Source organism: Bactrocera oleae, chromosome 4 (assembly GCF_042242935.1).
Source record: "Bactrocera oleae isolate idBacOlea1 chromosome 4, idBacOlea1, whole genome shotgun sequence".
Classification (NCBI taxonomy): Eukaryota; Metazoa; Arthropoda; class Insecta; order Diptera; family Tephritidae; genus Bactrocera; species Bactrocera oleae.
In genome coordinates, this window is record NC_091538.1 from 73,664,233 (window position 1) to 73,676,734 (window position 12,502).

The 12,502-nt window shown below is 33.0% G+C and overlaps 1 protein-coding gene across 1 annotated transcript; it reads left to right on the plus strand.

Moving 5' to 3' along the window:
• Positions 1–191: 191 nt before the first annotated feature.
• On the plus strand, positions 192–7,531 carry sut2 (sugar transporter 2). Its single transcript, XM_014230468.3, has 5 exons — positions 192–657; positions 5,271–5,381; positions 5,478–5,638; positions 5,700–6,510; positions 6,607–7,531. Exons 1-5 carry the CDS (start codon positions 625–627, stop codon positions 6,961–6,963), a joined length of 1,473 nt encoding a protein of 490 aa, XP_014085943.2. The 5' UTR covers positions 192–624; the 3' UTR covers positions 6,964–7,531.
• Positions 7,532–12,502: the final 4,971 nt, after the last annotated feature.

Below are 12,502 nucleotides of genomic sequence, written 5' to 3' on the forward strand. Positions count from 1 at the left end.
TATACGCATGTATATATGCATGTACATACTTACATATCAATAAGTGAATATACGAACCCTGCACAGTAAAATATTCGTAAATGTTAACCAACAATAGTAATAAGTAAACAATCGTGAGATATTAGTTATTACGTGCGGATCGACCGAAGCTGGTATTGGGTACTCGGTACTCGTATATAAGTGCACCGGTCGTATTAAACGTTGAGCAGAAGTTACTGGCGCGCGAATCAGAAAGAACTCACAGTTTGGCAAAAAAGCAAAAACAACAACAAAAACAAAAGCGCGGAAATAAATATAAAAAAAACCATTTGTGTACAGTGCACCGATTGTCAACATAAAAAGGTGATTGGAACGCGCGTCGATCGCATTTATATCTCGGAAGTGCAGTGAACAATATCTAAAATCTAGCAATAGCAAAAATTATATGCATCTACTGATGTCACAAGTGAACATAACATAAAAAGTCATAAATACACAAATAAAAAATATCTAGATATCAATGCGGGACATTATTAACTGCAAAAAGTGACTAAATCTGAAGTACTATTAGTTGATAAGAGTTTATGAAAGAGTGAAGTTGTTCAAACGAAGCACCAAACCAGCACGGAGCAATAGCCAGAATAAATGGATAGCAAATTGGAGAAAAATGAGGACAATGTAAGTGCCAGGATCAGTTTGCGGCAAAATTCTAATTCTTTAATTCTAAGGACAACAAATAAATTGTTTTGTTCTTTAAGGTTTATGAAATAAAACAAAAGTTGATTTGTATTATACAAATTTACAAGACTCACAAAGTAATATGTCAGAGTAAAAATATATTCCTACCATTAAGTTAAAAATGAAGGAATATATCAAAATAAGTTTCCAATTCTCTTTTTACGACATCGGCTTAAAAACAACACAATTCTATTTCAATTGCTTTGGCAACAAATTGTGGAACGTTATTTTGGAGAATAAGATCCACAAACAATCCTTGCTTTTAATTAGTTCATAAATATACATACGAGTTTTTATAGCAGTGAGTAATTTGTACTGCCATCGTAAAAGCTACGCCAAAAGTTACGAAAATTTAGCAAAAATTCAAAAACATATATTTAGTGTTTTCACTTTTTCTAGAACTTTAGCTGAGTTTTATGTATGTTACACAACAAAGTAAGGGTCCAACAGTTTCACATCATCTGACAAGGGGGGTGAAAAGCGTGTTGTTCGAAAATACTAAATCATAGTGGTAGGCACGTGCTCAAACCAGCTTCATACGACGATGTCTATATATGAAAATTATATAATTAGATTATGCAGGATAAGTACAAGTCGGTTATGACTTAAGTACTATCATATTTTGAATTGACGGAAACTATGATAGATTAGATTATTTGGGAAGAATGCTCACAATATTGGTCTGTTGAAACTGATAATAAAGCACAAAAGACACGTTCAAAGTATTTCTAATACTAAATTCTGCGCAATAAAAATTATGAAGAAAACAAATACAAAAAATGAAATTATCAGCAATTCATTGAATTTTTTTAAATGAAATATACATACATACATACATACAACAACTTCGTATGAATATTGTGTATTCTTCAATTTTTTGCATGCACAGATGGCGAATAGCAGCTAAGGCAGAATGTCGCTGGAAAAACTTCCCATCAGCCGTTCGGAAACGGCTAATACTTTAAAAGCCCTCTGCTAAACGCCTGGAAAAGTGTCAATTATACATTACTATGTACATACATATATTTATGGCATACGAGTATAGTACTTCGTCTAAAAAATATAATATTATCTGTTGCTCATACGCAATGTCGGACTGAAATGTAAATAAAATTGCTAACTCTTCAAAATAAGGCGTTTCGACATGTTTTTCTTTGTAATACATATTTACAACTATTTGTTAATACTCCATTATCATTACTCTAAAGAGCTCTCAAGTGTATTGCTAACATTGAAATCTCTAAGAGCTAAACAATAAATAAAGCAATTAAATCTTCAATTAAGCACTCAATTTTTTCAAGTGTTTCATAGGTATACACTCGTGCTACCTACCGTGTAACTTTTTTTTAGTCCACAAGTATAATTGTATTGAAATTTATAACAAATTTCTTAATTAACATACTCAACTTGGCTTGTGATAATTTGCTTTAATAAAGTACTCCCACACTTACACTTGAGCTTGAAGCTAAGTTACAAGTATAATAATAAACAAAATTTGTTTGACATACATACATACTTATATGAATATGTCTTCCTGTTGTCGTAACCAGGAAAGATCGGCGTGAAACTAAATAATAAATGCAAATCAAGGCTACACCATCCACAAGTACAAGGTGGATGGGCAATACTGTGCTCAAGTAAAAATTGTCAGTTTTTAAAGGATTTAGTCAGGTGTGGACTCTGCACAAAGTTATAGACCTGCAGTTAACTTGCGGATTTTTATTAATCTTTCGTCACATTCTTGCTATGCTTAAATGAAATGGAAGTCATAAAGTTTATATAAATGAACGTTCATGGTTGGGAATAGGTATCAATAGATATAATTAAACATTGGAATAAATAATAAAATAATTAGAATTCGTCCTTCATTTATGGAAGGAATTAATTCGAACATACACTGAATATCTTTATTCCCAGTCATGATGAAAAGTTTCATTGAGAAATGAAAAGCTAAATCAAAGCGCTAATCAAGCCTGCTACATAGGACTACGGAAGGAATATATGTTTGTGTCCAGTTTCATTGAACCAATACTTTAGGTTCCCCCATGCACCATAGTTGTAAGTATGTATTACAAAGAAAAACATGTGAAAGCAATAGTAAAATGAAATTAAATATAAGAGAGTTTGTGAATAGCTTATTAAAGTGGTACAATCGCTTGCCATAAAAATCTGTGAAGTCTAACGTAAGTGATATTCGATGCGATCTGTACATGTAATCAATACGGCAATTATGAGTACTTAAACCAGTTTGTAAATCAATGAACTATTAAAATAAACACATTTAAATGGCAAATAAAAAATTAGCTTAAGTAAAATCCCCAATACTCTACATTTACACTTAGGTAAGAGTAATCAGTTATTTTTATTCAAAGTGCACACGGTGGTTGATTTATACTAACTTCGAGCTTAATCTACATTTGTGCATAAACTAATTAATTTTGTCTCATAAAATCGATCATGAGCAAATCAGTGTCAGCTCTAAGCTGTAGCGATAATAATTGACAAATCTAATATCACCTAAGTAACTTAGGGATAGTTATCTATCTATCTAACTTATGGTCACTGTGTGAACGCAGACACAACGCAAAAAAAATTTATCTATGTTTCAGAGTTGGATTGCTGCATTCGGACAAAACTATAACTTATAGCAGCAGTAAATTGTTTAGAACAGAAACTTTTTTTCAAATACAGTGACACTTGAAATGATTTTTGCGCTTCCGGGTACATTTAAAAGCTATAACAATTAGTTTCTTCAATAAACCAGTCGTCGAGCTTAAATTGCTCACTATGCATTAAGTGCATTTTTAATTTGAATGCTTTCACTGAGTTTTGCTTTGTTATATATATTTTTTCTTTTCAACATTTGCAATAGCAATATCGCCAGATCAACAATTTAGAAATTTGGCTCGTGCTAAGGTTAAATCTGCTATTGAACTTAAAGGCATATGTTTATTTACGTACTTATATTTACAATCGTCTGTGAATATATTTAAATGTGTTGTTGTACAACAGACATTAATCGCCTTCAGTATGCTTTTAATCTGGGGAGGCGAGTGCATAGTTATGCGACCTCACGTTTTTACGAACGTTAATTTCGTACAATTGACGGAGGTGAATACTCGTATACTTGAAGAGCAATTGGCGAGGTCGCAAGGTGGAAAATGGAGAACAATTACAACCAGCAATCGCCAAATGCAATTGTTGTTAATTCTACAAGAATATATTGAAATATATTATAAGAAAATATTGTAAATATTTATGACCGCTAATCGCTGAGAAATTATTAATTGCGATCAAGTGAATACCCTATCAGTTGTACTTGGGGAATAAATGCCTTCATATTTACTTGAATTATTCATAGGTACTTGAACCATGCATAATTGCACATGATTTGTATATTGAATATAGATAATTAAATAAGGTAAATGGATCAAAATGTAATATTTAGAAATCAGAAGAAGAGTCAATGTGCTACTTCCTACTATTTAGTATTATAATTATTAATTGTAATTATGATTTGAGTTCTTTTGTTCTCAATACCGTAAAAGGCATTTATATGATATTACTATATTTCAATACATATATACACATACATATTTTAAATATTAGTTCCAGTAGTAGCGCATATAAAATACTCTATGAATTGTGAGAATGTGAGGAATATAACAAATATGAAGTCGCAAATAATTTGACCTTGACCTTGGAAACCAGTTACTGGAAACGACTGTAGCATAAATTCGGATAGAGAAATGTTTTTGGGAAGTAGCGCCATTACAATGTTATGCACTAAGTTTGGTCGGAATTGGTCAACCAGTTTATGAGGAAGGCAATTTCACCGATGGTAGGCGCCATGAACATTGCCCAATTATTAAACTGGCTTATTAAGCTATCATTATTTTTGCCTTAAATTGAAAGTTTTATTGATAAGTGGCGTTGTTCTGATAAAATATAATTCTTTTCCTGTTTGCCAAAGCTGACCGCTCCTAGGTGTTTGCTTACTGCAGACGGTCCAATTGTTGACAGTACAGGTCCTAATTACAAGTTTTGCGGTAGGTGGGCAGCTCATCGCAGCTTAATCGAAGAAAAACTGTATATAAAATGCTAGATTTCGTTTTACTACCTAATATTTAAATATCTACTCAAGTTATTGTTCCTATGTCCGATTCCAAATGGCTGATGAATTTCATGATAATCATTTGCATGTCAGAAATACATACGTAGGGTTGAAAGGTGGCAAACAGCGCCAGTTTCTCAAAATTTAAAATTTACATTACCAAATTAAGCCACTAAACTTTGAAGTGTTCTTTTAAAGAGTGCAATAATCGACAGATTTTGTTAGAAAGCTATAATAATAAACACAGCTGGCCTGTTTTAATAAAGGTATTAAGGTTGATGTCCAATCAGTAAAATAGTTGATCCACAAAGTATGAGAATGTTTGTACATTATCAACGACGAAGCAACTCAGATAGATCAGTCCTAACGATTTGTTGTCGCAACATAAAATATTATGTTAACGGTTATATATAATACATATGGTACATTTATTTTTCAGGCGCAACGTAAAGGTTGGACACCTCTGTTGGCACTGGTTTGCTTTGCAACCACTCTTGGTACCGCAATTCCCGTTGGCTATTGTCTGGGAGTTATGAATACAACCGCAGAGGTACACACATACATACGTACATACATAGTTGCACAAAAATATAAATAAATAAATATATTTAAATTCAGTGTTTTTCCCCGTTTACTTAATTTGTAGTATATTAAATCCTGGTGTCTCGATGCATTTGCGATACGTTACAACGAGCAATTGAGTTCATCACAAGTGGATCTGCTTTGGTCGGCGATTGTGTCTATATTTCTTATTGGCGGCATTTTCGGGTCATTTATAGCTGGAAGTTTTTGTAATAGATTTGGAAGGTTAGCTCATTTTTGCTATATTGAAGGAGTTACGTAAAACTAATTGATATTGTTGGTACAGAAAAGGATCGCTGCTGGTCAGCGCATTCCTGTTGACACTCTCCGGAATTCTTTTACACTTTTGCCGAATGACAAATTCGGTGGAAATGCTCTTAATTGGACGTTTTACCATTGGGGTTGCTGCCGCAATCACCTACACCGTTCATCCGATTTACCTTCTGGAGATTTCACCAACTCACCTACGCGGCAGTGCAGCTGTCTTCACATCGATCGGCGTGACTGGCGGCATTTTCGTTGGACAAATTTTTAGTCTTCAGCAGGTTTTTGGCACCGAAGATCTGTGGGAGTTCGCACTCAGCTTCTATACAGTGTTGGTAGTGGTTAGCTTCCTTCCGGTTTACTGGTATCCGGAATCGCCACGTTGGCTTTATTTGATGCGTCAAGATGAGCCAGCGGCGCGCAAAGAACTGCAACGTTTGCGCGGACAGAATTCCGATGAGTGCGTGAATATCGAAATAGCGGATATGAAAGAATTAGTTGCATATGCGAGCAACGAAAAAATAGGGTTTTTGGCTGTTGTGAAAAATCCCGAATACTTGCTGCCACTAGTAATCTGTTGCTCATTTCCACTATGCCAACAATTAAGTGGCATTAATGCGATCTTCTTCTACTCGGTGAGAATATTCATGAAAGGAGGCTTTTCGCTAGAGATTGCAACGTGGATGAATTTTGGGGCAGGCATTTTGAATTTAATATTTGCTAGTGTAAGCCCTGTAATGGTGCAAAAGTTTGGTCGTCGTCCTCTAATGATGTTTTCCGCTGGCGGCTGTGGAATATCGCTCTTCGGCATGGCTGTTGCCCTGAATTACATTGTGAGTATTAAAAAAGATGCCTCATTCTATTATACATGCATATACACAGACAACTTTTCAACCCAATTATTTGTTATCCAATCTCATTTCTAATAGGACCGCGTTAGTTGGTTGCCAATTCTTTGCATTGCCTTCATTGCTTCGTTCATATTCTTCTTCAACGTGGGCCTGGCGCCTGTGCCATATTTTGTGGGCGCAGAACTCTTTGAAGTCGAGTCACGGTCGGTGGCCATGTCGATGGGAAATTTTTTTTCATGGAGTGGTAACTTTATGATTGGAATGTTCTTTCCCATGTTGGAGGCTATTTGGGGTTCTTACGCCTTCCTACCTTGTGCTGCGATGTGTCTTTATTGTTTTCTGTTAACGTGGCGTTATCTTCCCGAGACTCGCGGAAAAGATGTTGCGGACGTTAAACCATTAATGGCTAAAGGATTTCGTTCTAAGGTGCATTGATGAGCGACATCTAATTTAAGAAAACTTAAGAAACCATAATGTTTTCGTATGTTAAAAGGTATACAAGTATGTACGAGTGCTTTAATATTAGCATTCATAGATGTCCCTATACTGTAAAGTTTAAATTTAAGATATTTCAAATGTAAATAGGATGCATATGTTCTCTGTATGTATATATCTTTATGCACGTATCTATAGTTATTTATTTATTTCTTCCAATTATTGCAAGCTTCAATATCGCATCCATCTTATACAAATTTCGACATTTTCAAATGAATGAAACAAATTGTTGTTCACGCTAAAACAAATGACATCTACAGAAAATGACGCGAAATGACAGTACCTTAGAAATGAATATAGCCACAGATGAACACGACGCGAAATAATACTAGTAGACCCCTCTTTTGGAAAACCGCACGAATTAATGCCTACACCCAATATAATCTACATATGTACCATCTATGGTATATAGGTATATACATATGTACATATATAGATATATAAGCAGTTATATGCCAATCATTATTACGTTTTAAAATAAAAGTTGTCAAAAGTGTGTAAAAGTTAATGTGAAAGTTGTTACTAATTGGCAGTTCTCACGAATTTATGTAGCAAAAGTTGAGTTGCCCTTGCTTTTCTATTTCTTTTGCTATTTAAATAATATTCCGTAGGTGGTGTCATATTCGAGATATACATTTGTTGACAAGACAGTAAAATTTAGCTTGACTGCTTTTACTATCAAATTATGACTGATGACAGACATAATTCGAAGCAATTTTTTACAAAAAATATTGAAACAAAAAACCTACCAATTGATGACATTTCCAGATAATTTAGTCGTAGAGAAAGATATAAGTATGAACTCTCTTTTACGACACAACCATTTCAAACTGCACCACGGTCCTATACTAGCATACAAGACGAGTTTGGTGAACTCAAAATATTATATCTAAATTTGGCAATAAAACGAAATGAGAAATAAAATTGGGAACTATTGAAGCTTTAGCGGTATTTTAACATTCGAGTATACTATTAGTTAGTCCGTATTGTCCGAGTACAGAGTGCATAGAAGACTCTGAACACGTATTTTTTTAGTGCCCCCGGTTTTTTAAATATTAGGGAAAAGTTAAAATCTACACTCGGCGGTAGTCTAACGGGGGAAACTTTGACAGCACATATGTGTCAGTCCTCTGATAAATGGAAAACTGTCAGCGATGCGGCAGCTCTAATTATGACAAAACTGAGTTACTTACAACAGATTAGGTGTCAGTCAGTCCGATACTTAAATGTTATTTTCTCTCCCATGAAGTAATACTTAATCCGGTGGTTACGTGGGAGAGACATGGATTGGGAGTAGGTTAGGTTTAGCGGAATGAAATATTTTCCCTATGACAAATAAGTTTTTTGCAACCATTCTGATGAATATTAACCAAATAGTACTATTCGAATAGTCGCAGTAGAACGAATATGCACGTGGCGTGAATATTTCACAACAGAAGCTAAGTTCAAAGTGGTCAGGCGTTTTGTTACAATACGTTAACGAATTTAAATTCTTGTTGATGGATTTTGAAGATAAAGGTGTTGTAGTTAATCTTAAATCGATACATTAGTTTACCCTGTATTTCATGCATTTTATGTTCGTCTTTAATATGTTTACATAAAGTTTTAGTTGTGTTCCCCCCCGGATCCCCCTTTCATTTCTTTTTCAGTGTATCTGTGTATGTCTTAAGGTAAGAAAAAATATAAGTGTAGCTACCGCAATTTGCCTAAATGCGTATAATCTGCAATATACTAACGTCATATATTTCATTCAAAAATAAAAATAAATAAATAAAATTTGCCTAGGAAAACCGCTGCTTTGATCTGTTGTTGTGCTGTATTTTTGTGTTTTTCAATAATCCAGACATATCTGCTGATAATACGGGAATTGGTAAAAGTTTAATACACAGAGCATCAACTTTGTTGCAAGCCATATCTTTGGTTTACAAAATTAGTTCAGCAAAATTTGGAGACAATGCTTTTGAAACCGCAAAGCAGCTGATTGGCAAATATCCCTGGTTTTAACTCCCTCCATCGGTTCATACAATTTTACTTAATGGGCTTAAAGTTATAAAACATTCCTTGGTTTCGATTGGGGAGCTCCTGAAGAAGTTGCAGTGGCAAGGATTAAAGATTAAAGACAAAGGTTCCAATGTAATGAACATATTTCTTTTAAGCCTTGATCTCTTTATTATTGGGCAACGAAAACATGCTTATAATCACAAACAACGCTAATATAGTCCAAAATAGATTTAATTGATGAGACAATACGAAAATTATTAATAAAATTGTTGTTTGTTTTTTAATTATAATATATAAATGTTTTTCTTGGTTTATTTTTCTGTTATCACAACATTTTTGAGTACCACAAATCAATAGGAATATTCTTGAAGGTGTTTTCTTTTGTATTGTGTTATTATTAATAAAACCACGCCAGTTTCCCTCAAAATAAAAAATAAAACTGATCGATTCGTTACTGTCTGTTACTTTCGGAGCTATAGGGTATAGTCGTCCGATTTGTTCAATTTTTTTATAATATATTTATCATATTTTTTTAGATCTTTGGTCATAATTTCAAAACGATATCTCATCTAAAAGTATCTATGGCCACGGCTCCTATACAAGCGAAACCACTTTACAGGTTTTGATTTGAGCACAAAATTTTATTATTGAATGTGTAACTTTTTTCAATACAAATAAAAAAAATAATGAACGCGAATAGTAAGAGTAGTCGACAACGAACGGTGAACCGGGTAATCGAAAATGAACGGTTAATCAAATAGTCCACGACTTACAACTATCCGGATACTGCAAACCGAATAATGTTCTATCCGGTTAGTCGATTAGTCGAATACCAAGAATTAAATTATAGCATTTTCTTTTCTCACTAAAATATTGCATTTATTCTGCCATATGTCCGGGCTGTCAAAGTTGCGTGTTTTTTTTCTCAGAATGTTGCCTTCTAACCTGAAAAAAGTGCAACATTTTTTGCCCTTCTCAAAACGTTGGGGTGAGAGTTGTCTAGACGAAACAACAAAAGTATTAATATGGCATTGTTATACAATGTTTTGACTTGAAGTCATGAAAATTTCAAAAAAAAAATTTATTTCCAAAGTTATAGCTGTCTGTGTTGGCCCAGTTCCAAAAAAAGTTCCTTGCGGGAACAATCATAAGTTATTGGAGATTCATCTAAAATCAATCGGATAAAAAAATTAGTTTTATAAATAGATCATTTTGGGTCTGATCGAAGCTTTTTTTTTCAAAAATTAACAAAATGGCGGCCTCAGGTAAATTTTTCTAGATTTTTGAAAAAAAAAACACAGTTAATTGGTCTTAAAAAATCGAAAATAAGATCAGGCCCGAATTTATTATGTATTTTAAAAGCTGTATAAATTTCATTAAAATCTATTGAGCGGTTTTCGAGTTACAGTTGTCACCAGTTCAAAAAAATAGTTTTGAGAAAAACGCTTTTAATTTTCACACTAGATTTACGTACAGAAATACTAACTACCTGCTCCCGAGTGCTCTTTGTTATTTGTCGAGTAAGTCAAAAAGTAATTATCGAATCAACTTTAAATTTTCAGAGAATATTTTCAAGATATTACACTTAACGAAAATTTTGACTACCCCCAACTCCTTGAATCAAGTTTTTCTACTAACCATAATGAATCCATAAGTTTTGTTAAGCTCAATAATAGATATTTATATACAATTATATAATATTGCCATATAATGAGGCCACATTTTCAGCGAGAAAAGAAAACACTATTACTTTAGCCTCGATAGGGTGCTGTGAAAATATAGAAGAGGGGAATCATTTTATAGGTAATAAATGATTTGCCTTTTACGATTTAGTATTTAGGTATGTGTTCATGTGCTAAAACATATATACAACAAGTCTAAATAATAATAGTGGTATAACCAGGAATTCAATCGAAGAGAAAAAATTATATATTTGATTTTTATTATAATTCATTTTTATTCTATTTTATTTGCTGATATTACAGCTTTCAAAAAATATGGTTTTCATTTTTCAAACGTTTAATTTAGTGTCTGGCAAGTCCCAAATGCTTTATAATTTAATGAGCTATGTATATGTACACTAAAAAACTGTTAAATCAATTGGCATTAATTAAAATTTTCGCATTTCAGTAAAATCTTTCAAATAATGTGACTATTTCCCTTGTACTGCTATTTTAATTCAACACAAAAAACAGAATTAAGCAAAAAAAGCTTTTCAGATTCACACAATGTGAGATAATTGTTAAGGCAACATCTGTCGAATACAATTCTCATAACTGACATTTCACTATGGGAATACATATGTATTATATTATATATAGATTAAAAGGGATAAATTTCACACCAGTTGAAATGTTAACTGGCTGATCAGGGGTAGAGTTCAACTTTCAGCTTATGACTTAAAAATACTTTTAGTTCTAGACTATATGATTAAGAAATTTTTATTTAGCATATCGCTTAACTATATGGTTCTGATTGACTTTTCATGAATAATTTATAGTTTTCTTTATATAACTAGTTCTGAAATACATTTGGGGGTTCAACACAATTCCTTGAAATTTCTTGGAAATTAATCTATCAGTTTCATTCACTTATATACTTTGTGCGCTATGTTAGGTTAGGTTAGGTATGATGGCTGTGTGAAGCCATAAAACTAGAACTCCTGTATCCGTTCTTGATCTAGCAAAGGCGAGACAATCAAGAAGAAAGTGAGATGTTCAACCTCGCCTTCCTCCATACTGTAAGATTATAGGTAAGATTCTCAAATTTACAGATTACAGATTACGTCGATAGAGCCACTTTACGAAAACTACGAAATTCTTCCAAAATTATTTAATTGCTAGCAATTTTTTTAAGTTAATATGATTAAGATAGTAAAATAGATCGGCTGTAACGAAATTTCTAGAAAAATGATTTCAATATTTTATTTGGCCTGATAATATTACTAGGACTGGCAAATTTTCAAATTAAATTATTGAAAGTTTTAGGGGAGCCTTAAGAGATCTTATTTGGCAGTTTAACATATATTTTCACAGTGTACTACAAACTGGTGCATACTTTGTTTTTTTTTTTTTAAGCAAAGATTTTTTCCCATATAATTAATTCACTTAAGTAAACGTATTTTATATACGCTATGCATGTAAATGAGAGTATTAATAAGCTGCTGGGGAGACTCTTAAATGAATATACTAAAAGAAGACACCTGTTGTAATGACCGCTTATGTACGTCAATGCTTAAATATTCACTTAATATGTTGGTATTATTGCAAAAAATGGCATGGTAATATTTTGAAAATTAAATCTTCTGCAACAAATGTGTACACATGTAACTGTATAATATTGAGGATAAGAAGTTTGTGCAAATTTATTAAACAAGGCTAAAGGAGAACATTGACCAATTTTATCAATTTAATCAGACAACTAGTTGAATGTACTTGTATAAGATCTCCTTCGCGAACCAATGTATACGGTAAGTAGT